At 41.9% G+C, this 27,728-nt stretch overlaps 1 protein-coding gene across 3 annotated transcripts in view; it reads right to left on the bottom strand.

Moving 5' to 3' along the window:
- DOCK8 (dedicator of cytokinesis 8) overlaps positions 1-27,728 on the bottom strand; it is a 209,001-nt gene that overhangs the window by 153,608 nt on the left and 27,665 nt on the right. For 2 of the 3 annotated variants that reach the window (XM_036261842.1, XM_036261840.1), the window contains exon 2: positions 6,754-6,856. Coding sequence is in view for 1 of the 3 variants with exons in the window: in XM_036261840.1 (XP_036117733.1) it covers positions 6,754-6,856 (103 nt within the window). In the remaining 2 variants the exon portion in view is untranslated. Of the gene's footprint in view, positions 1-5,435; positions 5,524-6,753; positions 6,857-27,728 lie in introns of all 3 variants that reach the window. The other variant, XM_036261841.1, reaches the window with a different exon arrangement.

Genomic DNA, 27,728 nt, shown 5'->3' with positions numbered 1-27,728 from the left:
GTTCAGCCCTAAAACATCTTCTCTTCTCAATCTGCATTCACGCCCAGATGATCTCATCCACTCCCATGGCTTTAAATTCTATTTTTGTTTTTTAAATTAAAAATTGATATCTGCAGTCTCAACCTTTGCCTTGAAATCCAGGTTGACTTTTCCAGTTACACTTCAACATCACCACTTGGTGATCTAATAGGCCTATCAAACATAAATACAAAACAAACTCTGAATTTCCCTACCAATCTGTTTTCCCCTATCTTCCAAGTCATATCTCAGCAGGTGGAGTCAATGCTGATTTTTCTTTCTCGTACACCTTGCATATTATGCATTAGAAATTCCTGTCCACTTTACTTCTGAGATATATCCAAGATCCAACCACTTCTCACTTTCTCTATTGCCAACACCCTACACCAAAGCACCACCATTACTTTCCTGAGTTGTGACTACTTCACCAGCCCAGTCTATTCTCTTGTAGCAGCCAGGGTGATCCTTATAAAGAACCCTATAAGCCATCTTCGTAAAAATTCCGATTGTGCCTGGCTGGTGCTCAGGGCTTCCAGGGACTTCATCTTAACCAAGGGAAGAACGGAAGTTCTTCCATGGGCTTGTTTTCTCTATGATCTCATCTCCTTCTGCCCACGCTGCTCAGCGCACACTCTGCCCCTTGCTGTTTCTGGAGCATGCCACATACTCTTGCCTTGGGACTTGGCTCTTGGAGTTCTGCTGACTGGAACACTCTTCCTTCAGATAGCTGTCAAGTTCACTCGGAAGTCTTCCCAAGTGTCTCCTTTCATAGAGCAGCCAAATAGCTCCTATTCTGTGTCTCTCTCTATTCCCTTTTCTTATTTCATTCTTCAAATCATTAAAAACCCCTTGACATAGTCTACATTCACTTTTTTGTCTATATCTTTCATTCTAGAATGTATTTTCCAAGAGGCTAGACCCTTTGCTATATTCACCACTGTATCTCCAGCTCCTGGAGCAGCTCCTGTCACAGAGCAAGATGCAATACATATTTCTGAATGAATGAATGAATGAATGAATGCTTAAGGAAATCCTTTTAGCTCTTTACTATATTTAAGTAAATAGATCTGAAGACAGATCCTTCTGGCTTCAGTAATTTCAAAGCAGTACATGGCTTAGACTAAACAATACTTCCCTGCTTCCACCACTGGCAGTCTCCTCCAGATGCCACTGAGCGGGAGACGCTGCCATGACACCGTAGGCCTCCATCTGCTTTTACCAATGCAGACGTGATTTCCCTGCTTCACACAATCACAGCGATGAAACGCCGCCTCTGCATGCAGGGCGCCACGCCTTCATTCTCTGCCACTGTGAATGTTCATGAGAACTACACTGAGATCTGCATTTTCCATCATGTTCCCGCCAGTGAGATCAATAAGACCTAAGCACAGCCCAGCCCCTGGAAAGATGAAGCACACAAGAACGACACAAGAAAAAAAAAGAGGACCATATTTATCAAGTGATCTGCCTTTTAGATCACCCTTAGCAGTAAAAGAAAAGGGTTGCTTTATTGTACAGAAGCCTAAACACATAACAAAAATGAATGCTTTCTAAGGTATAAGACTTTTTTTTTTTTTACATAAATGTGACACAAAGGTGAGCAAAAGTAGGTTTAGAGTTGCAAGTGCACGAAACACAGAGTTAATAAAGCTATTTAATAATCATAACCTGTATGTCTTTTTCAATACCAACAACTATAAACCTACTTTTGCCCTTTCCTGTATACAAACATGTCGTGTAACCATGGTGTTTGGTACATATCCAGGATGTGGCTTTTTACATCCTTTTCTTCAGCCAAGGCCATTATAGTCTAGCTGATTCATTCCATTTCACTTGAAAACTTTTCCATTCTCATTTTTAAGAAATAGGATTTCCTCCCTTAAAAAAATGTAGGTTAAGATCATGAACTCCATGCACAGTGTCTCACATCCTCCTTTATACCTTAAGGTATAGATCCCAACCCTTTCTTCTCTTGTGTAATTTACCCCCCCTTTCTACTTTGAATAATTAAAAATAGTTTTAGAATTTTACTTTATTTTTTATTATTTAAAAAAAATTTTTTCTTTATTTTATTTTTTTTAAGAGAGAGAGGAAGGGAGAAGGAGAGAAATAGAAACATCAATGAGAGAGAACATCGATTGGCTGCCTCCTGCACGCCCCCACACTGGGGATCGGGCCCACAACCTGGGCATGTGCCCTGACCAGGAATTGAACCGGTGACCTCTTGGTGCACGGGTTGATGCTCAACCACTGAGCCACATCGGCCGGGCTTACAGTTTTATTTTAATGAAGACATAAAATATGGAGTTGTTTGCCTATGTAGGTGGTTGACACCAGAGGGTTTCTGGCCAAGCTGTTCACATGGCTGTGGTAATGGAGAATGCCAAGGCCAATGAGAGATGCTACACTCCAGGCTACTCCCTCTAGCCCTGGGCACAAGGGACTCTGACAGGAGTGTCAGAGAGGCCTAGGACAATTCTTTCATCATGCCTAAGAACCAACTCCCAACGGTGGGTCCTCTTCCTATTCAAAAATTCAAAATTTTAAAATATTTTATTTACTTTGAAAATGCTTGTATATACAATCATCATGGCTAACATTTACAATTACAGTTTAAAAACAAAAACTTGATCAAACAGGAAAACAAAAATCAAACACACCCTTCCTCTCACTTGATTTATCATATTTATGGCAGAAGCCCCTATCTTTTTTTTTTTTTAATCCTCATCTGAGGATATGTTTTTATTGATTTGGAAGAGAAGAAGAGAGAGGGGTGAGGGAGGAGAGAGAGAGAGAGAAAGAAACATTGATTGGTTGCCTCCTGCAAGCGCTCCGACCAGGGATGGAACCCACAACCTACCTAGGTATGTGCCCTGACCAGGAATTGAACCTGTAACCAACTGAGCCACCTGACCAGGGCTAGCCACTATTTTTACAGAAGGATGTATCCATAGGGTCAGCAATGTGGTCCTTGGCTCACTATCCTCTCTGAAACTTGGAACAACCAGGACAACAAAAGAAACTTCACTTCCTTTATGTTCTTCCTCCTGTTGGGAATACTCCTACTATGTAGGTCTTTAAACTAGACCACATGTTCAAGTCCCTGGGAACTTCAACATACCAATGCCGGGGCCCGTCCCTTGGCATTTTGATTTAATTGTGCTATGGTGGGCCTGGCCACAGGTGTTTCCTAAGGTCCGGAGGATTCTGATGAGCAGCCAGGGCTGAGAACCTTCCTCTAAGTCTCCTCAGCCGTCCCCAATAAGTCTTTACCTCCTGTTATGTCATGGATCTTTCTCTCTTCTGAACACCTACCACACTGGAAGCCAGTTTGGATTTTCTATATTATCTCAAATAGACCATAAGGCCTTTGGAGGCAAAGCCATCTCCTATTTATATGTTTCTTTTAAACTCCCAGGGTCGCCTGGCCAGTGTGGCTCAGTGGTTGAGCATCAACCCATGCACTGAGAGGCCGTGGGTTCGATTACCGGTCAGGGCACATGCCCAGGTTGTGGGCCAAATCCCCAGGTAGAGCATGCAGAAAGTGGCCAATCAATGTTCTCTCTCATCAATGTTTCTATCTCTTTCTCCCTCTCCCGTCCTCTCTCTCTAAAATCGATAATAAATAAATAAATAAATAAATAAACAAACAAACTCCCATTGTCTCTACAGTACCAAACACATAGACAGTAACATTAGCCACTGTCTACACAGCATCTAGAATGTCATTCTACATTATCCCTAAAGAGGGTAACATTATTATGCCAATATTGCAAATGAGGAAACTGAAGCCTTCACAGAGGTTAAATAACTTTCCCTGAATTATACACTTAGTAAATGACAGTTATATTTCACCCCACATCCATCTGACCAAGTTCTTTCCTCTGGCAAACAACAAACTTACAATTGATTGAGTTTTAAATAACTTTGTGCCAACTAAGTACTTCTAAAAACTAAATTACCATTTGTATTAGCATGTGGAGTTGTTGAAATGGTGGTCATAAAAACAAAGGTAAGAGAAACAAAGGTCAAAACGCACTGTCTTATTTTTTCAATTGCCTAAAACAATACAATGAACAATCTAACAATACAATGAACAATCTATGGCTTCTCATTTAAGAGGAGTTTGTTAAAACCACTTCAGATTAAGAGTCTAGATGACAAACGACTACTCGGCCTTGCCAGAAATGAATCTTGCTGAAATGTCCCATTATCTTTCTATGAAATGAAAGAATTCTTCTAAGGAAAAGGGCAATCACCAGGGAAGCTGATTTTGGGAAGGCGACTGAAGGGAAAGAACAGCCACCTCATGCTGACATGACCACAGGACAAGGAGGTGAACACCAGGGTGTTTCCTAAGCAGACCATGCTTTTTTTTTTTAAATAGGAACCGAATTCGGGCCTCTTGGTCTCCTCCTACCTCCTGCTCTCCGGCCAATTAACCAGAAGAACAGGGGCAGCAGATTGCTGAAGCTGGAGTAGAGACCAGGGAAAAAATCATCAGAAAACTCAACTGGAATAACCCGGAGTGATATATTTTAAAGGCTCTTCATTTGCAAGTGGAACGAGGACTAAATGAGGTAGGAACACATGATTCTTGTATACTTACAGATTTTTGCTACTTCTTTGGTATCTTCTGTTAGAAAATGGGTCGCTAAGCCACATGTTAACTCCACTGCCCAGCTAATGAAGTAATTCATCAAAACGTTCCTCCACCAAAACCTACCGAGGAAGCAGCCTAACTACCAAAAGAAGACTTGCAGACATGAAGCCATTTTTTCCATCGAGACTTTAAGTTTAAAAAAGATTTCTCCTGAAGAAATTTAAGCCTGCAGCATCAAAGTCAAAGCTGGCCAGCAGCGAAGGGGTTAAAGCCTGCTAGGTAAACTTCCTTAAAGTCTCTTGGTAGTGATGTCCACACTCTTCCTCAAGACAGCAAAGCAGCAAAGCACCCAACCCCACCTCTCCACCTTCCCACCTCCTTTAAGATAGAAAAGTGCATCCAGTCCTTTTTTAACTGAATGTTGTATATTTTTGGAGTACAATTTTAGTCAGAAATTGAATAATAATTTTGGGGGAGTTTTCAATAAAATATGTATTAGCACCAAATTAAACAACAACAAAGAAGAAATTCTCCTTTATCTTGGTTCAGCGTTTATCTGCTGTATCTGAAAGCATGAACATGGTGCACCTGATGTGCTCTCATGACCGTCTGCAACTTTGAAACGGACAGGAAAAGTACAAATGAAAACAGCAGTCTAGCAAGCCACCCAAGTCACAAATAGATTTTTTGGAAGAACTGGCATCACAAGTCACCTCTTGCAGTACCAGGTGCTATGCATTTTTCAGCAGTACTGTTTCATCAAGGACACAACACACAAGTTACCCTACCGAAACCACCAGTCCAGTAAACATACCTTGGAAAGATACAGTCACACGGCGTGTGAACTGTTTCAGCAGACAAGATGGCGGCCACAGGAAACCCAGTGCAAGGTTACAGAATTTCTAAGAGCAGAAGTGGTTTTGAAGTAATAAGTGAGCAACAAAAAATAACCTAACCTCCCCAAGATAACCGCCAGAACAAGCAAAAAAAGTGCCCTGTGCTGCGCCTGAGGAAGTGAGCACAGTGGCTGTGGCTCTCTCACAAAGGAAGTGAAGACTCGCTTCTGGTTTTACAAACCATCTCATTTAAGTCAGATTCATCCTACTTAGCACGTTTGATACTTGGTCTTATAGTGGTGTAACAATGCACGCCCAACAACTGGTGCTAAAAATGCAGGCGCCCTTCAAATTACAAGGGGGAGTGGGGATTTTTTTAAAAAATATTTCAGTTTTTTTCCAATTGCAGTTTATTTTCAGTATTATTTTGGAGTGGTTTCAGGTGCACAGCATGGTAGTTAGACAATCATATGCTTTCCAAAGTGCCCCTCTGATGTTTCCAGTCCCCACCTGGCACCACAGGCAGGGGGATGTGTTCCGGATAAGGCGACAGTGAAGTGAATGAGGCCCCTAGGGCTGGCGCTGAGGGCTGGGGGAGGCACCATGGAATGTTTGGGTTACAGACTGTTCTGTATCTTGATTGAGTAGAGGTTAAATAACTACAAATTGGCCAAATTCATCAAACCGTACATCTAAAATAAATAAATTCTATTGTATGTAAATTACACTTCCAGGAAACCAATTTTTAAAAATTAAGGTTCATAACTTGGCTTTTCAGGTTTTGGAATACATTTTTTTCCCCAATAAAAGTATGTTAGAAATGGTAGCAAGGTTCAAGGCTAATCCTTCCCCTCCCTAAAATATGAATCCTCATTTGGGTGAAATCAAGCATCCTGGAAGTTTACTGAGTCCAGGGAGGTCCGTTTTGTACCCGAAGCCCTCGCTGAGGGAAGAGGAGAGGGAAATTGTCCGATGTTGAAAATTAGGCACAGAGCTGGACCTGGCGGCGGGACGTGTAGGGAAGCCGTGGGAGGACCTACGGAGAATCCCGAGGCACTCGCCGGGTGCTTCTGCGCCCTTTCGGGGTCCAACACCCTTTCACAGGGGTCGCCTAAGACTATTGGAAAACACATATTTCCGATGGTTTTATGAACGACACACCGCTCCTCTATCCATCCCCAGGCGGGTCCGCCCACATGCAGATACGCCCACGTGCAGCATGAGGAACTGTATCAAAGGGTCGGGGCACTAGGAAGGTTGAGAACCACTGCAAGCAAAGCTGTAACTCATACTTACTAGTTGAAGAGAGGGGAAGCCAGAGGTACTTATGCTTTGTCGATGGTACTGGCCAAGGTTTGGTGGGAGAGTAAACTGTTTCCTTATCTCCGCAGAAGAATACCTTGGATTAAAATAGAAAAATCTAAATGAAGTGATTATTTTTAAAAAATCATCACAGTTACAGACACAGTCTTTGATGATGTTATGTTATAAAGTTTCTGCTTTGCCTGGGCGATTGGCAGAACAGACTAAAATATCTGCAGTGGCCTGGGGGTGGACTTTCGTGTGGTAATACACACCCTTGAGAAACCCACAGAGGCCAGGACGCCTGCATCCTGGCTTCTGCCCGACCGGAAGGATGTCAGCTTGAGGAGGAGGAAGAGCTTGAAGTCCCAGGAAAAGGTCCAGGGCACTCAGCTCCTTCTCCCCAGGCCATTCAGAGACATTGTCTCTATGTGAAAACATCTGTCTCTGATCAGAGTCCTTTAAACCCTCAGCTGTCATTCTGATCAAGCATTCTCTCTTCTAGCAGTTAAACTCTTCTGGTCTGCTGCCTGCTATAATAGGAAATGCGAGGGAACTGTTATACAAACACCTCTACCTCCCGGAGGCACCTTAGATGGTTATCTGAAATTCCAAGGACTGACTGCCTTTCCCCCCACAACTGCTCCTAGTGGAGCGAGAGCTCCTTCGAGCCATCCATATAGACGTTGCTAGCACTCAGCCAGTATCTCTGGTAGCCTGACAGAGCACATGCAAGTTGTTGGCTACTGTCCACTCAACCTGCTGGCATGAGCCTGCTGACCAGTGAGACGTTGGCTTACGAGCAGGTTGACATTTGGACACGCATTTGTTCGTCATTTGCTTGGAACTCAGAATACAAGTTCTCAGAAAACCAGGTGGCTGTGGTTGGATTCTGAGGCTTGTTCATAAGCGTGTACTTAAACCACAATGAGGCCACTGCAGAAACTGACAGAGATTACTGAGGATGGAATGCCATCATACATTTGAAATGTTTGTTTCAAATAGGAATATGCAGCCCTGACTGGTATGGTTCAGCAGTAAGAGTGTCACCCGCCGACCAAAGAGTCCTGGGTTTGATCCCAGCCAAGGGCGTGTACCTTGATTGCGGTTTGTCCCCAGCCCCTGTTGGGGTTGTGCAAGTGGCAGCCAGTCAATGTGTCTCTCTCACATCAATGTTTCTCTTTCCCTCTTTCTTCCTCCCTCTCTCCCTTCCACTCTATCTGAAGATTAATGTAAGAAATATCCTTGGGTGAGGATTAAAAAAAAAAATTGACATATGGGCCTGGCCAGTGTGGCTCACTGGTTGGGCGTCCACTCATGCACCAAGAGGTCACTGGTTTGATTCCTGGTCAGGGCACATGCCCAGGTTGTAGGCCAAATCCCCAGTGGGGGGCATGGAAGATGCAGCCAATAAATGTTCTCTCTCATCAATGTTTCTATCTCCCTCTCCCTCTCCCTTCCTCTCTCTCTAAAATCAATAAAGAAAAAACATTAAAAAACAAATAGGAATATGTACATTTTAAATTTTATAATTTTAAAATATAACATTTAAATATTATAAGTAAAGCTCATTGTATTTTCTCCACTATAATGTGTGCTAAGGCATAATTACTAGCACAGGTTTCTGACATTACTAGTGAGGTTTCCGACAAGGTCTCTGTGGCTCCCGCCATTGGCAATGGGACACCACAGGAACCCAAGCCAACACGGCAACCATTTATTTGCTTTCGCACGAAGATGACCATCGTCATGGAATGCTGAGACAGACAAGCAAAGGTACTTTACTGTGTTCGCATTGACTTCTCACAGACAACACTGACTGCTCCTGCGACCTCTGTCTCCAGGTCCTCTTTCCCCAAGACCTCTCAAACAGCACAATTTAGTGTCCTGGTCATTCTAAAGTCCTTTCTGTCAGAGACTAGAGGGGTCTACATGCAGTGGGAATATCTGAAATGTTCAGGAAAGGAAGAGGCAGGAGGGACAGGTTCTTGTGTTCATACCGAAGCAAAATCTGTCATCCTGCGCCAAAGCCCTGATACCTTTTTCATCATGACATTATAACGTTCCTGTCTCCAATCCTTCTTACCCAGAGTCAGCTGGCATTTCTGCCGCAGCTCTTGACGTGGGTTTTCTAATTACATCTCTACAACTGACCTTCCCTAACACATCGAGCCGGACCCTGTACCTCGGGATCCTATTTCCTGTCTCTACAGAATCAATTCTACACAAGGCAAATACACCTGTCTCTTCAAAACTGTCAATAAGGGGATGAACTGTCTTTAAGATGAAAATAGTTAATTATCCCTTTGTATTACTTAAAAAAACTTCAGAATAAAATATCTCTGCAGAGCCCTGCGCTCACACTAAACCAGCAGAAACAGGCTGGCATGATGAAATTACATGTTGGTCGAGCTGTGGGCAAACAGCGTGGCCCACTCTGCTGTGGGCTGTATATTGGTTCAGTGTCTCTGGAAAGCAAGACTGTAATATGCAACAAGAACTATAAAACTGTCATTACTCTTTCATCTAATTATTTCACTTTGGAGAATATACCCAATGGAATTCATACAAACAAAAACATAATTTGAGCAGAAATGAGCAAAAGAACTCTGCATGTGATAGCAAATATTTGAAAATAATCAAAGCATCCAACACTTGGTGGAACACTAAGCAAATAATAGCATAAAATAGATGAAGCATGGTTTTTCCATTTAAAATAACATAAAATATGAATTAGGTTGACCCGTGGAAATGTGCACACAAAATAAGTTGCAAGTAAAAAGTAATATGTGGAACTGAATACAAACATCTTACAACATATGTGTAAATATCCCACAGGGATGAGATACAAAGGCAATTTTGGTAGTTATACAAAGGCAGTTTAATAACTACCCCATTCAGCTCTTTCTCCTGTAAAGTAGCTTAAGCTCATCATTTAAAAAAGATCCATACATATAAAGTCAGATGCAGGCACACGTGCACAACTTGAGATTTTTTTAAATGATGTAAACGGCCCGGCCGATGTGGCTCAGTGGTTGAATGTTGGCTCATGCACCAAGTGGTCACTGGTTCAGTTCCTGGTCAGGGCACATGCCCATGTTGTGGGCCAGGTCCCCAGTGGGGAGTGTGCAGGAGGTAGACGATGGATGTTCTCTCTCATCGATGTTTCTGTCTCTCTCTCCCTCTCCCTTCCTCTCTCTCTAAAATCAATAAAGAAAAAAAATTATCGTTAATGATGTAAACATCAGCTATTAAGTTTACTGATATGGAACTTCAATCTCAAAAGAGCACCTGCCACCCCAGCGTTTAAAGCAACCCTCTTCTCTACGCCAGCCGCAGTGGAGGGGGTAGCCTGCCTGCACAATAAGAGAACTCAGCCAGGGCAAGAGCGCAGACAGCTTTGGTGTCCACACAGGCATGGTGCATGGGTTTTACTTCCTCTGCATGTACATCTCAAACCACATTCAACATAGCTAATGTGATTTTCATTTTGCCAGATTTTATCATGATACTATTTTCTTGATGTACTAAGACACCCTTCTTCTAATTATTCAAAATGCTGTCTAAAGATTATCTTTATTTCTACCGATGTCACTGGGAAGGAGCCTCAGAGTTTGTTTAAAATGTTAATAGCGTCACTCAGGAGTCAGGATGGGAATGGGGTGAGCAGCGAAGCTCTGTGTTTATTCAGATGGACAGATAATTGGGAATATACAGTTAGGACTAAGTACCAGTGAAACTTAGAGAGTAGGGCTTGCCAAGTGTGGCCTATGGACCATTTGGATCAAAATCATCAGCTGCTTAATAAAAATGCAGATTCTTCAACCTTACCCCAGTCCTGAAGCAGTGTCTCTGTGGTGTGGCCTGAAAACTGCATTTTAAACCATCAACTGCAGGTGATTTTTATGTCCAATAAAGCATGACATACACTGATAGTGCAAGACTATGAGAGAGCGGTTGGTTCATTCATTCATTCATAAAACATGGAGGGCACACAAAACGCCAGGCCCTTTGCCAAGTGCCAGGGATTGACATCCAAGAAGATACTATTCCTGCTCCTGCAAGCTCAGTCCAGTGGGTGGGAAAGGGGAGGACAGACGGATAATTGAATAAATAATTATAATACAGTATAATAAGTATTATAATGCAGGAATGTGCACAGTGTCTTAAAAGAAGGAAATTACAAATTCAGCACAGGAATGCTTAGGAGGCTTCTGGGATTAGGGGAGTTTTGAACCATATTTTGGAGGGAAAAAAAAATGACCAGGAGCAGGTCTGATGGAAAAGAAGACAATGCATTTCAAGCATTTTTTAAAGAAGTACTTCATAACCTCTACACACCAGTTTTCCATACTCCTACTTTAAATATGTGAACCATCAGGCTGCCCAGTTTCTTTACAACAGATATAGCTAGAAGAGCAAAGAAAAAGAGGGTGAAGTAGTCCTGCACTCTGACATTTGCCAGCTGTTTGACTTCAAGAACATTAGTTAACCAGGCTGGGACTTAGTTTCATTACATGTAAAATGAAGGGGCTGGGCTACATGCTCTCCTGGGCACCCTTCCAACCCTAACTGGCAAAGATGCTCAAAAATCTCCAGGCGGCACAATCAGCACTGAGATCTACACCAGCAGCTGTGCTCGGAAACCAAACAGCCCGGAAGGCTTTGCTCTGGCTTTCATCCCTGAAAGAAAATTCTTTCACTACGCTGGTACGGTCGGCAGCAAAGAGAGTTGGAAGGATTTTAAAACTGGTTGAGAAAAAACCTTGTCTATAAGCATTTAAAGAGGTTTTCCTGAATTTGGCGTGTTTTAAACAATAGTGAAAAGGGTAGAATAAGGAAAAACAAACATATAATTTACTCTTGGTAACTAATACCTGACTGTAAAACACGAACAAATACAAAGTATAAAGTACAAAGCTAATGATAAATAATAACTGTGGACATTTGTGGGTGGCATATGTAGCCAGAAACACATGGTATAATTGAGTCATATAAAAGCCACTGGTCAGGACTGGAAAATGATTTAGATCAAGTAAGCAGTGAAAGAATATTACCCCCAAACTTCCTGAATTATAAAGTTAGGGCAGTATAGTATTAAAAATAATAATAAGGGTTTTAAAATGTGTTGTATGTAGAAAAACTAGCTCCGAATGATGTACATAACACAGCGTTGGACCCCAATATATAAGATATAAAAACAGGGTGAATAATAGCGCCTGGAATTGACCACACAGAAATGATCTAAGGCTTTTTCTGAGATGTATCCTAAGATACTTTTAGTAAAGTACACCTTTAAATGTAAAAGGCTACAAAATGAATTTAATAGCAAATTTTATATGTACATTATATATAATATTATGGACTGCATATTATATAATATCTATTCCTTACATATACATATGTGCAGACATGTTTTGAGCGATGAAGTCTTGAATGAATTCCTCAGAAATGTGCCATAATAGATATTTCAGGTTTAGAGTTACTCATACTTTCCATCTCTTCTCACTAACAGACATACCATAAATGTACAACTTCTGTAAAGATGATTCAACAGGTGGAAACATGACTATGAAGAGAATTCTCCTCATAAACAAGCTGGAGAATTTACGACTCTTCCTCATGTGGGAGTCCCAAATCTCTTTCACTTGGAAAATTCCTCTGAATACAGAAGAGTCTTTATTCAATGCCTTAAGTGTCTGAGGGTTCCCACAGCAAGCCTCGAGGATTACTCAATGTTTTCAGTGTCTCTGTAAGGCATCCCCTTTCCCCAGTCGTTGTTTATCATGATGTAAGCTAGTTTCTCTCCTGACATAATCACCACCTACTGATGAGGCAGCATAATCACCCAAAAGGACACCTGTAAGTATCGAGTGCTTTTTGTTTGTAACTGTTTAAAGAAAAAGAGGTTTCTTTAGAAAACTGTGTTGAGACATAAAGAAATAGCTCTATCCTATGTAAATGGAAGTCCCAAAAGAGAAGGAGAGATCAAATAGGAGCAGAAGTAATATTTAAAGAAATATTGTTGACAAAAAATATCAAAGATGCAAATTCATAGAGCCCTACAAATGTCCATCAGAATCAATAAAGAAAATCAACCTAGACATATCACAGTAAAACTGCTATAAATCAGAGAGAAATTTTAAATGTTCTTGACAAAATCTGGGGGAAAGACACATTACCTTTAAAGACATATTACTTCAAAGTGTAATAATAAGATTAATCATTGATTTCTCAATTGAAAAAGTGAAATCCAAAAACCAATGTAATGGCATCTTTAAAGTGCTAAAAGAAAACTACCAATCTAGAATTTTTTACCCAGTGAAAATACCCTTCATTAGTAAAGGATAAACACTTCATCAGATAAACAAAAGGTGAGAGAATTTATTACCAGCATGGCCATACTTAAAGAAGTAGTAAAGAGAATTTTTCAGGCAGAAGGAAATGATCCCAGATAGAAGCACAGAAGTGCTGAAAACAATAGAATACACCAACAGGGTCAATATGTAAGTAAATATCAGTGATAGTGACTATACAAAGTAATTATAATAATGATAATAATGTGGAGTTTAAAATATACATAGAATTAAAATACATGTCAACAATGCAACAGGTGAGAGGGGTGAACGGAGTTCAGATGTTCTAAAGCTCTTGCACTGCTTGGGAAATGGTAAAAGTACCAATTAATGTTAGAATTCTAATAAGTCAAGTGTGTATTTTTATCATCTCTATGGAAAAAAGAGACAGACTGAAAAAAAAAAAAAAGAAAAAACACAGTAAGAATATACATTTCAATTCAAATATACCAGTGATTATATTAAATATAATCAGATAAATTCTCCAATCACAAGACAAAAATCTCCAAATTAAAAAACTTTGCTACTTCTAAAAGATATACTTTACTTAATAACAGATTTGCTGAGGCATATTTGACATGCAGTATACTGCATATATCTGAAGTGTATTTATAAATTTGACACTTATATACACCCGTGAAACCATATCAAATCACAAAGTTTCCTCAAGTCCCTTCTTAATCTTTCAGCCCACCCCTGGCCCCCATAACCACCGATTTGCTTTCTGTCATTATAGATTAGTTTACATGGTTTAGAATTTTATATAAATGGAATCAGACAATTTATCACTTCTTTTATCTCGCCTTTTTTACTCAGCATAATTGTTTTGAGATTTATCTAGGTTTTTGGCTATTACAAATAAAGCTGCTATAAAACCGTCATATACAAGTCTTTATATGAACACATTCTTTAATTTCTCTTGGGTAAATGTCTAGATAAACTGTTTACAAAGTGGTGAAAAAAAGTTATCCAAAATATCCAAAAGATGGTGTAGCTATGGTATTCCCAAGTAAAAAGGACTTTAAAGCATTGAAGGTTTGGTTTAGACCTAATGAGTTTGTGGGCTCATTGAGGACTCCAAGTGGAGGACCAGTTGGCAGCTGGATAAATAGATCTGGAGCAGAAATGAGAGGCTTAGGTTGCAGATGTGTATCTGGCCAGGCTTGAGTATGAGGCTGTTTTTCTAGTAGGGGTGAGAGATCTCCACCCCTCACCTATGGTTCCCCACCCATCTCCCTAGCAACCCACCATCCAGAAGGCTGCACATGTTGCCTGCACTGGTGTGGTTAGACTCTATGGTCGTGGAGCAAAGTCACACAACCTAGCAAAAGAGCAAATAAAAAAGGTGAGGGGGGAATCTCTAATACTTTCAACAATAAAAAAAAAAAAAAGAGCAAATAAACCAGCCTCTCAAAACAAATGATCATCCATATGTTCTGGCTTTGATTCCTCTTTGATGAGTTCAGTCTCTGAGGAAAGCCCAGGTCACAGACCTCTCAACAAGCCAGTCAAAGATCTTGAAAGCAGCATCTGAACCACAGAAGAATTCGTGGAATGAAATTTTACCAAACGCATGAAATAAAAGGAGGTATGCTTCTAGCTGCTGAGAAAAAACTTCCCAACTATTTAGGACTGTGGAAGGCTCACGTAGCTTTTTAGTGAGAACAGAAAATCATGCTGGTATTCATGCGTGCTTGCTCTACTCGGGGCCTGGCTGAGCACTGATCCATTTCACTGGGTCCTCACAGCAACGCCATGAGCCAAGTTTAACTTCCCCATTCGAAAAAGGCAAAACTCAGGGCTGGAAATGTCTGGAGTGAGGATTTGGACCCAAGCTATCTGACTTCAAAGACCATGCTCTTAGTCACTATGATTATATAAACTTCAAAAATGTATTTAAATCTAAGCACACTATATGAAAATATATAGAAGGAAAACCACTAGAAGTAAATACTATTTACCGTTATGTTAGAGAGGTAGGATAACAGGGTGTTTAGTTTTTTGTTTTTTTTTCTATTCTCTTTTCTTTTTCCAAATTGTGCTGTGCTTGCCATAATTTTATGATACAAATCATGTACACACACGCACACATACATACATTTTTAACCTACAACGTTGTCAGCTCTCTGAGTAATGTAAATTCTTTTGTTGAGACACAGGAATGAGCTTGAACAGCAAGAGTCTCTTGAGGGTTCCTTTCACCCTTACTATTTTGTTTCCAAGTCTCCTCTTGGAATTTCTAAATAAAACTGTGTTCTCAGCATACTCTGAGCTCTTGTACCCACTTCCTGATCTACTTGGATTCAGCTGAACTCAACAAACATTGTTGGTGCAATTGATTAAAGCACCTTGTTTCTCTGCTCTGGTCCATGCGTTATCTAAGTTATTTGTCCTGGGCATGGCCAGCTCCTTGGCCGTTCAGCGGCCACACGCTGTATTTTCATCGAGGGCCATGCAATGGGGCTATCTGTTTTCATTTTTTATCCTCACCCGAGGACATTTTTCCATTTTTTGTTCAGGTAGAGTGGGAGGGAGAGAGAGAGGAACAGAGAGAGAGAGAGAAACATCGACGTGAAAGGGACACATTGAGTGGCTGCCACCCACACAACCGACCAGGGCCGGGGACAAACTGCAACCAAGGTACGCGCCCTTAGCGGGAACCGAACCCGGGTCTCTCAGGACCGCAGGCCGAGGCTCTAACCGCTGAGCCAAACCGGCCAGGGCAGGGGCTATCTGTTTTCAGATGTGCTGGCCAGGGCAGTGAATTAGCAACATATCTGTGTCTCGGTCAGGGGGCTTCAGTATGACTCTGACAGCCTTCTGGCATCTGCTACCAAGGTGACACAGGTGTGAATTAAAAATGCCTTTTACTATTAGGTAAAATGGGGAGGTTACAACTCACTCCATTTTTGGGAATTTCCTTCATCAAACTATGGAATTTAATGAGGCAACTGAGAAAACTTTTTTTGCTGTTGAACACAGCCTCAAACTGTGGTGGACAACCAAACTAAATTGAGGACTGTAAGGTTGGTTGTATTTTTTTTTATTTTTTATCCTCACCTGAGGACTTTTTTTTTTCTTTTCATTTTTTTTGTTCAGATAGAGCTGGAGGAAGAGAGAGAGAGAGAGAGAGAGAGAGAGAGAGAGAGAGAGAGAGAGAGAGAGAGAAACATCGAGGTGAAAGGGACACATTGAGTGGCTGCCACCCGCACGACCCAACCAGGGCCGGGGACAACCTGCAACTGAAGTACATGCCCTTAGCGGGAACCAAACCCTGGTCTCTCTGGACCATAGGTCGATGCTATAACCGCTGAGCCAAACCGGCCAGGGCTGGTTGGTTGTACTTTTGTGAGCACCCTATACTGCAATGGTTCTCAAAGTGTGCTCCCCAGATTAACAACATCAACACCCCCGGTTAGAAATGCAATTTCTTGGGCCTCACCCCAGACCTACTGAACCCTAAGCTTTGGAGGTGGGCCCAGCAACGTGTTTTCACCAGCCACCCAGGGGATTCGGATGCACTCTCACGTGTGACAGCTACTGCTCTGTTTTGGCCAAATTCCACCTCTACCCACCAGCCTTCATTTGCCTTTTATCCTTCCTCCCTCGGAGACTCTGGACCCTACCTCAGCCTAACTAACCCTGCCCACCTAGTTAATCTGAAATCAAGATTCTAAACGACTAATTATTTCAATGATGCTTATATTTCCTACTCAGTCAGAGTTAACTAAAATATACCACTTTATGCAAATAGTTAACGCACCCCAAAAGAACCACTCCCCCATTGCCTTCTTCCCGGTCCCAAAACCATCTCCATCTTTTCTGAAAATTTAAGTTAGATTGAAGAATGAGAACAATGCTTCTTAAACCAGGGAAACTGCACTATTCCTAAATTATGAAACTGTAAATGGTTTACTTTAGAAAAAAAGCTCTGAAATGAGGGGGAGTGGAGACTCGAAGGGGGAATACTTTGGGGGAAAAGGGTGAGGATAGGAATGTTGCTGAATGAAGGGACTCTCTTAGTTAAGATGAAGAGGAAGGAAAGAAGAGATATATACCCAGAAGTCTGACACTGAATTATTCTTTCAATAAATATTTATTGGGCACCACCGTACAGTGAGGAAAGCAGATAAAAGTCCCTGCCCTTGAGAAGCTTATGTTTGAATGAGCACTGATACCTGAGCTTCTGCCCTCATTATTTTGTATCAAGCGTTGTCCTCTCCAGTGATCTTCCAGCACATGGTGCTGCTGTGCTTCATGACAGTGGTTATCTGAGGCAAGGGAATCTTTTGGTGCCTTTATGGGAGGGGAGGAGATGGTTGAAATGAGGGGAAATTATTCAAAAAAGAAAGGTAACCAGACCTCACCTCCACTAACCAAATTTAACTGCTCATGGAGCAAAGGGTATCTCCCTGAGCCTCCTAAATTGTATACCTTTATGGGGTCCAAGTGTTATGCACATTCTATAAAGCCAAAAAAATTTTCATCACAGCTCTCCCATGATATAAGTCACATCTCCATTTTACAGAGAAGGAAACTGAGGCAGGGAAGAGTTGGGTGATCGAATCAAGTCCTAAAGTGGAGCCTGTTTGTTCTGACCTAAGGAACCAAGTCTTCCTCTCCTAGGTTGTTGTTGTCCCCCCCCTTCCCCCACAATTCTTTAACTTTAACACCCATCCTTTTCCGGAAGCAAGGCCAATGTCCTGATTACATTTTCTGGGAAGCTACCATGTGCTTTATAATTTCTGCAAGTATCTTTTCCTGCTGGCCTCAGATAGAAAGTGGCTGATTTCTGTGTTCTACCTCCTACTTGCCATACAAATCCTGATGCTGTATCCAAATATCTATCTAGTTACAATAATAAGTTCCTTTACTCATCCGTCACTAAAGGGTTGGTCATGTTAGCATGATACATGCAGAAGTAAAAATCCCTTAATCACTTCCTAAAAAATGGGAGTACTCTCCGGTTACTACACAGTTATTCAAGTTGACAGTTTTTAGAGTATTTGCTTTGGTGAAATTGTGAGGCCTGAGTTATGGACCAAGGAGGTATTTTAAGTCAAGAATACTGGCTGAAAACACCAGCTCCGCTCATTTTGGAGGTGATTTCTTATGCAGTACTTTTTACAATATTAGAATAATACTATACTTATTGTATAAAATATTATGATAATACTATACTTCTTGCAAAATTTATACCAAGAATAGTTTATACTATTCTTAATTCTGAGAAATGATGAGACTAGAGGACATAAATGGTAAAGTTACAGGAGCATTTTAAAGAGACATATGCCAAGTGTGAAGACTGTATATAAATAAATTGATTCTTCTCCATTAATTGATTATTTCTTCCTTATTATTCATCTTAAAATCAAAAGCATCAAGAGTCTGAAGATATTCTGTTTAGTCTCCTAGAAAATTATGCAAAGTAGGTATAATTGGCCACATCTACGACCATCTTTCCTTTAATGTATTGAGGCTATGTTTCTTTTTTTATTTTTATTTTTAAGTAAACCTTAGTATGAAACCTCCAGATTTCAAGTTAATACCATAACAACAAAGCTAGCTCAAGCCAGCTCTGAACACCGCCTTTGCCATCCCTGCCCTGGAACGCTTTTCCTTCTGGCGACCAGCCTCACACTTCAGCATCCATCAGCTAGGGAACTGACCAAGTGCAAATATCGGGGCCCCACCTCCAGAAATTCTGATTCATGAGTCTGAGTGTGGCCAGAATCTGCTTTTTAAAAAAATCCTCATCCAAGGATATTTTTCTGTTTTTTTGTTCAGATAGAGTGGGAGGAAGAGAGAGGGAGAGAAGCGAGAGAGGGAAAGAGAGAGAAACATGGATGTGAGAGGGACTGGTTGCCTCCTGCACAAGGCCGAGGATGAACCTCCACCGAGGTACGTGCCCTTGACCGGAATCAAACCCGTGACTCATTGGTCCACAGGCCAACGCTCTAACCCCTGAGCCCAACCGGTCAGGGTAAGAATCTGCATTTTGAACAACCCCAGGGGTTCAGATGCCGTCCACCTAAGAACACCTTGAGAACAGGCAAAAATTGCCTCATGAACTCAAAACCAATGACAAACCTAACTGAGGAACCTAGCAGGAGAATGACTTATTCATAAGGCAGAAAGATCAAGGTCCCCAGCATACCCCAGGTAAATATTTGCCTCCTCACCACTGTATAAACAAGTTCAAGGCACTTTAGATTATAAGAGTTAAGAAAGAGGAAAGAAAAAGAAGAAAAGGAATTGTCACAGGAAAATTAAAGGGTAATGCTGCTCATGGAAGCAGGGTGAGCTGCAGAGTGAATATGGAGTAAGTCCCGGTCTGCTTCAGAAAGCATGGCCTCAGCTAAGTCAGCGTACTCGCCAGTAACCAAATAGTAAGAGTTGGGAATTATTCATTTTCTGGCCTCATATTTTCTGAAGGGTACCTGAAGATGTAGGAGGATGGTCTTGTTTGTAAATCTTAATCTGTACTAACTGTGAAATGGAATTGCATCCCTGGGTGAGATCTTGCTGACCAATTAGCCACCCACACACCAGCAAGGGTTTGCAAGTTCTGCCCTGGGTCTGGCTGTTACATTAAGAATGTATCTTACTGTTGCTATCATGGTTCCTGTTGAAATGCTCTCCTATGCAGTTCCCAACATTAAACTCACAAGGAAGAGCGTTTTCCTAAAAAAAAAAAATAGCTTTCTTTTTACCTTCAACAAGGGAATAGCAGCTTTAACGTCCTACCGTTCTAGAATACTTTGTGCTTGAAAAGCCTCTTGCATTTGAATGCAATTCGAAATCTTGGCCTCACCTTCCTCCTCGATGCACGAGTGTGTAGTTATGATCCCCGAGGGTGATCAAATGCTCGTGCACCAGGTGACCGCGCTAAACACGCCGAGGTGAAGTTAATACATGGGAATCAACATGAGTGGGACTTTAGGAATGAAAGGCCTAAAGCAGGTTTCTGAAATGAAATGGTGGAAAAGACATGTGGTGGGCACAAAGCCAACATCCACACCGCTCTTCCTGCTTTTGGTCAAGAACCCGGTGTTCCCCACAAGAAGGCAGCTGGACACGTCTTCAGCGTTGGTAGTATCTTATTTTAGCATAAATTTCTGAGCTTTCCAAAGGCTCACCTTCCCCACCCAGAGCCCCACTGCTAGACAAGACAAATCAACACTGCCTAGGGAGGTTAAGGGACAAGTCAACACTCGGTCAAGTTGAAGGAAGAGAACTCCATTGCAAGTGGCAAAGCTGGGATGAGAACTCCATCCTCTTAATGCCCAAGAAAGTAGACTGTGGTCTTTTTTCTACAGAAAGTTGTTTTAAGTGGTCACAATGGGCAGAAATCTATGTGTTATAATTTAAAAGGAGCAAAAATCTCTGACCGACTCACCACTCTAAAGAGTATAGGAAGTGTTTCATTGGGTTGAATGACTAGTGACTTTAGAGAATAATATATAAACTAACTACTGTGGTGTCAGATCATTGTATCAGCTTAATATTTCCACTAATCTCAAACAGGAACACTGAGGAAATGAAGCCCAGACCATCCCATGGGGGTGTAGGGGACTGAAGAAGATAATGAGTCCCCAAAGCAATGGTGGGGATGGGGATCAAGCCCTTTTCCAGGAGGATGGACAGTAAAGAAGGTAAAATCATGCTTTCAAGACTAATCACAGACAAATGCATTTGGATCAAACCCTTGTCCCAAGGACAGAATACTGTACTCTGTGCCTTGGAACACCCTAGGGCTAACTTTGCCCATTTCCCAGTTTTTCTTAGATTAGAGAATGAGTAAGTTTAAATGCATGTTAGCTACAAATGAAAGTTAGCAATACAAATCTTCCCTAATATACTCAAGGAAGCCTACCTAAGAAATTGTTTACAATAAGAAATGGATAAAGATTCACAAATTTCCAGTTATAAAAGCAGTCATGGGGCCCTGGCCGGTTTGGCTCAGCAGTTAGAGCGTCGGCCTGCAGTCCAGAGAGGCCCAGGTTTGGTTCCCGCTAAGGGCACGTACCTCGGTTGCAGTTTGTCCCCGGCCCTGGATGGGTCATGTGGGTGGCAACCATTTGATGTGTCCCTTTAATGTCGATGTCTCTCTCTCTCTCTCTCTCTCTCTCTCTCTCTCTCTCTTCCTCCCTCTCTCTCCATCCCACTCTATCTGAACAAAAAATGGAAAAGTGTCCTTGGGTGAGGATTAAAAAAAAAAAAAATTAAAAAAAAAAATCAGTCATGGGGATATAACATACAACATAAGGAATTTAGTCAATAACATTGTATTAACTATGTATGGTGTCAGGTGGGTACCAGACTTATCTGGGTGATCACTTTGTAAGTTATATAAATGTCTAACCACTATGCTGTACACCTGAAACTAAAATAATATTGTACATCAATTGTAATTAAAAAGTAAATTTTAAAAAATAAGCAAATATAACAAGACATCATATCTTCAATATCCTCATGCTAACTTACATAATAATCATTTTCCAACAAGTGATGGCCTTGGTTCAAATCCGGCTTCACCACATATGAATTGTATAATTTTAGGCAAATCAGTTGACCCTGTTAAACAGGTGGAGTGTGCAGAAGCCTGGAGACACACAGGAGGCTATAAGCAGAAGCTATAAAGCAGCAGAAGCCACGATGAGCAGAAGCCATGAGATGGCAGGTGTGAGCAGGGCCAGCAGAGGAGGAGGAGCAGGTAGAGAAAAGAAGGAAAGAGGGCGACCTGGAGTCTCAAACCTGTCAGGGCTCTAAGAATTGTTTGTGCCAGACTAGAAATTCAGCCCCTACGTGGCCTCCTGGTTCGATGCCTTGCGCAGCGAGCCACCTACACAGCTGTACCTGGAAGGCCCTAGACTGGCTCTAACCTGGGCAAAGCCAAGATCACAGACCCATTTGGAGATGCGAGGGGCCACTCAGCTCAGGCCATCATTGCCATGTAGGAACACATGCCTAGAGTCACTGGAAATCTGGATGTTCATGGGAAATTTGCAGTTTGTAAATGTTGGCAGGGGAGGGGTAAAATAAGAAAGAAAGAAAGAATTACTCTTGGATCTGCAGACCTAATTCTGGCTAAGTCGTTTCTTTTTCTCCTTACTTTGTAGTATATCCTTAAAATCATTAACCATTAATTGAGTTAGCCTAAGAGTATCTATAATCGTTATAATCTAGAAAAGCTTACTACTTTGTATAATCACTGTTACTACCATTTACAATGCTAGGTCATACTCAGTGGCTGCTTACTCTCTGACAGGGACAGTTTTAATTGGTCCATTTAATCCTCACAACAGTCCTCTGAGGGAGGCATCATTAGCTCCACTTTACAAATGAGGAAACTAAGGCCAAGACAGGATAAGTACCTTGCAAAAAAAAAAAATTCCTAAAGGAGTTAAACTTCTGGCATTTTCCTTTCCTGCAGCTTAGCAACAGAAAGCTTAATGTGTGAACACATTCCGAAGAAGGGATATTAAACTTGACCCTGACTACTGAGAACAGGTTTTGGCTCGTCGATGAGACTTTGAACCCAGCTCCAGTATCGTTAATCCTTCCTCGGGTGAGTACTCTTGGAATATGTTCCAAATGTAATTCAAACAGCCACGTTAGCAAAGGGAAAAAGATGTAAGAGTAATTATTGAAGGTCGATTTTTCATCAACTGTGATTCTCTTTTTTGTGTATAATTTTTCTCTTCGTGTTTTACCAGAAAACAAATCTCAAGCACAATAAAAGTGAAGCCCTTTGAGGTCCAAAATCTGTTAATGCACCAAGTATTTTTCTGGAATACGGGATGGGGAAGGCAGAGGAGGTACCCGAAATAGAAATTTCATTCAAATTTTTAATCAATCTCTTTTTCGTATCAAATGTTTCATATACTATCTTTTTATTTTACTTTACTTTTATTGTTGACACTATTACAGATGTCCATTCCACCCACCCCTCTTTGCCCACCTCCACCCAGCCCCCGCCCCCCCCCTTCCCTCTGGCCATCACCACACTGCTGTCTGTGTCTGGGGGTCATGCACATATGTCCTTTGGCTAATCCCTTCACCTTCTTCTGTTCAGTTCCCCCTCTCCCCTCCTCTCTGACAGCTGTCAGTCTGTTCCCATTTTGTTTGTCAGTTTATTTTGTTCATTAGATTCCACATGTAAGTATGGGATTTGTCTTTCTCTGACTGGCTTGTTTCACTTAGCATAATAATCTCTAGGTCCACCCATGCTATTGCAAAAGTTAAGATTTCCTTCTTTTTTACGTAGTATTCCATTGTGAAAATGTACCACAGCTTTTTGTCATTGCTGTTAATCCTCACCCAAGGATATTTCTCCATTGATTTTTAGAGAGATTGGAAGGGAGAGAGGGAGGAGAAGTGGGAGAGAGACATTGATGTGAGACACATCGATTGGTTGCCTCCTGCACATACCCCAACTGGGGCCAGGGATGGAACCTGCAACCCAGGTATGTACCCTTGACTGAGAGTCAAATCCAAGACCCTTCAGTGCAAGGGCCAATGCTCTAACCACTAAGCCACACCAACCAGGGTTGTACCACAGCTGTTTTTATCCCCTCATCTACTGATGGGCACTGGGGCTGTTTCCAGATCTTGGTTATTGTAAACAACACTATTATGAACATAAGGTACGTGTATTCTTTTGGATTGGTGTTTCGGGATTCTTAGGATGTATTCTCAGAATTGAGATATCTGGGTCAAATGGCAGTTCCATTTTTAATTTTTTGAGGAAACTCCACCCTGTTCTCCATAGTGGCTGCACCAGTCTGCGTTCCCACCAGCAGTGTATTGGGTAGGTTCCCTTTTCTCTGCGTCCTCGCCAACACTTGTTTGTTGATTTATTGATGGTAGCCATTCTGGCATGTGTGAGGTAATATCTCATTATAGTTTTAATTTGCATCTCTCTGATGATTAGTGACACTGAGCATGTTTTCATATGTCTATTGGCCATATGTATGTCCTTTTTAGAAAAGTATCTATTCAGGTCTTTTGCCCATCTTTTAATTGGATTGTTTGTCTTCCTGGCGTTGAGTTGCATAGTTCTTTATATATTTTGGAAATTAACTGCTTATCAGATATATCATTGGCAAATATGTTCTCCCATACAATGGGTTCCCTTTTCATTTGTTGATGGCTTCTTTTGCTGTGCAGAAGCTTTTTAGTGTGATGTAGTCCTGTTTATTTGTTTTTTCCTTTGCCCTAGGAGACGTATCAGCAAAAATATTGCTATGAGAGATGTCTGAGATTTTACTGCCTATGTTTTCCATAAAAACCCTAAAAGAAAACATAAGCAGTAAGATCATATACTATCTTGACTATCCCCAGACTCCTTGCTTCTTCTTAGAAATTAGGTCAACTCAGTTCCATCAAAAAAGGAAAGCTTTGTCCTCCAGCTTCTTATCGCTCCCCTTCCCTGCCATCCAGCCTCCCCTCCCTCCGCTCCCCCGCATGCCCTAATCCAGAGCTCTCAGGCTTCTGCCTCTACAGAGGCTCTCCTTGGCACAGCCACGGGTGACCTCTTTCCAGTTCTGTTTTTTGTTTGTTTGTTTTTTTATCCTCACCCGAGGACATTTTTCGATATTTTGTTCAGATAGAGTGGGAGGGAGAGAGAGAAATATCAACGTGAAAGGGACACATCGAGTGGTTGCCACCCGCACGACCCAACCAGGGCCGGGGACAAACTGCAACCGAGGCACGTGCCTTTAGCGGGAACCGAACCCGGGTCTCTCTGGACCGCAGGCCGACGCTCTAACCACTGAGCCAAACCAGCCAGGGCTCCGGTTCTGTTTTAAATGGACCTTTCTGTTGCATCAGACACTGAAGACCTTCTCTATCCTTCACGGAACGCCAACCTGGGATTCTACACGTACTATCAACTCTACTAGCCAATTGTCCTCAGTTTCTTGAATTGGTCCCCCTCCCTCTTATGCCCCTTACGTGTTGTTCATTCCTATATGGCAGTACTTGGATGCATTTGAGATTGAGGGCAAAAAATCAGCAGCTGCACCAGATAAGTAAATCTTGTTCCTAAAACATTGGGAAGCATTGAAGAAGAAAAAGGAGGACCTCAGCAATGAAAAGATCCAGTATTCCATCAGTGTTAGAGGGTCCTGTTGTTAGGAGTCTACAGTGAATATTTTCTGTAGAGTAGGTAGATTCTCATAAATGGCCTTTTCTCACAGGAAATCCGTTGCTTTAATGGTTTCCTTCCTTCAAGGGACAATGTCAAAGCTGTTCAGCCCCAAACTGCCCATTCTGATCATTTAGCTTACATGGAAAAATTCTCCCTAAAGAATGCTGAAAGGAATTTCTATAACGCAATTAATTTATCTTCTTTTGCCCAAATGAAAGCAGCAGTGCCTGAGCCTTGGCTGTTTCCTGTCAGTTTAATAATAAACAACCCAGCCCTTCTTGCCTTCAAATCTCGAACCCCACATGCCCTGAAAGATATGGTAAATGCTTGTGCCAGGACATAATGACAACATGTAAGATCCCTGGTGAGTGGGATACAGTCAAGAAGTTCAGATGGTCACAAGTCACGTTTCCTCCTCACAAAGCCTGTGTTCTAAAATGAGAGAGAGGGCCTTTGGGCCAATAACAGCTTTATAAAGTTTTCTGGATGTTATAAATTTTCTTGATGCTATCATTAAAAGCAACAGGAGAGCCTCTGAAAGGCGAAAAGTGGCAAGGCGGATGAGACACACTCTGACCAACCAGGAACAGAGAAGAAGGGTTTGGTATATTGTTTGTGAAGGCAAATTTATGGAGGCTGTCAGACCGGTACTGGCAGTATATGAAAAAGCAGTGCCTTCTATCATTCACCTTCACGGACGAACAGGCTGTGGTCTGAGCACACTGAGCCTTGGATGGTGACTCGACTTTGCGCTGCTGACAGAGTCTACTCTCAGAGATGAGAACTCAGCAGGCAAATTTGGGACAATTGCAATATTCTGGTAACAGCAGTTCTCTCCCCAAAAGTCATGCAATAGGGCCATCTCTGGTCTTGAAAGTTTGTCATTGGCCCAAGATCCCGGGCAACTCCCCAGCAGTCCTCTGCCTCCATCTCCACCCCATTCTGTGAGGTGCCAGGTAAGGGAAGTATTTAAACACACACACACACACACACCCTAGAGGCTAAATAACCCACATTGTTAGCAGAAGATGGCCTTCAGCACTGTAGACAGCTGGTGAGTGAGGTCTTAGGGAACTGGGACCTGAAATCAGGAACGAGCAAAGCAACCTCAGGAGGTAGATGAGCCAGAATGATCAACCCACCTGATACAGGCAAAACAAGTGGCCAGCAGCCAGAAAGTCCTGTGGCTTTCAGAGGCTGCCCTGCTCCAAGGGAGCCCTTCTAGCAGCTCCCTTGGAGAGAGGCACCTGCCCCCAAGGACCTGGTAAGCAGCAACCAGCCTTCTCCAAAATGTACTAATCCACCTGTCATGACTGACCACAGATGGAGTAGGAAGAAAAACATCAGTGGGCTTTCAGGGGCTATGATGGGGAGCACCTCCAGTAATTTTGAGCTTCCAATGTAAGAAGTTTGAAGTAGGATGGAATTCTATGGAAGAACCATGGAGACCTGGGGAAGTCTGGCCATATTAATTAATCAATTCTTTAATAAGTATTTATTAAACATCTACCATACTCTAGGTGTATTGTAGGTTGTAAAGATTCAAAGGGGAACGAAACTTACCTGCCTGAAGCTTCCAGTCTACTAGGGACAGGAAGGGTGGGGGGACATTAAATAATCACATAAATTTAGAGTTTCAAATTGTGAAAAGTGTAAGGAGGAGTAGAGAGTGGTCTGTGTGTATGAAAGGGGGGGTCTAACTTATTAAAGTTTGATCTCAGACCACTTTAGTGGGTTGTGACTAGCATTCTATAATACATAATAGAAAAGCATAGAAAACATCAATGTGCATTGGAAACAACACGAGTTAAATATGGTTTCTTGAAATTTTCATTTTTGAGAGAGAGAGAGAATTAGATGGTAATGTAAAGTGTATTGCCTTCGGGGATAGTGATGAAGAAACTTTGAAAGCTAATATTGAAGACCAACTTGACAAGATTGTGAGTAGCAGGTACCACAGCTTGTCTTTAAGGACAGATGATAGAGTTGAGGAGAGAAAGGGGTAATTTGGGCCAAGAGGTCCCTTTCATTGACATCCTTCCAGAGTGTGGGTTAGGAAACACACCTGGTGTCAGAGTCATCGGATTTGGGCAATGAGAGATATAGAACAACCCCATCCCAACCCTGCCCACTCCACTTCATCTGGAGCCCCCTCAGGCCTAAGGGGGAAATGCAGGGAAGAAGGAAACAGCTTTGCAGTTGGGACACAGCACTGGTCCAAATTGGGTAACCCTGGGAATTTTAACATTTAAAAAAAAAAAAAAAGCCAACCAGTAAATATTAAACTGTTAGGAGGCCAACCAGATCATTCTTCTTAGTTTCTGAAACTCTAATTTCATTGGTAATAGAGACTAGAACCCAAGTCTAACCACCAGGAGGAGTCTCTTTCTCTACACTACGATGTCTCCCAGAGAATGAACAGCACAGTGACTTTCCATTTGCGGGTTTGCAGTGTGGTT

This window comes from Molossus molossus, unplaced genomic scaffold (genome assembly GCF_014108415.1).
Source record: "Molossus molossus isolate mMolMol1 unplaced genomic scaffold, mMolMol1.p scaffold_m16_p_14, whole genome shotgun sequence".
Lineage (NCBI taxonomy): Eukaryota > Metazoa > Chordata > Mammalia > Chiroptera > Molossidae > Molossus > Molossus molossus.
This window is presented reverse-complemented; position numbering and strand designations above follow the sequence as displayed.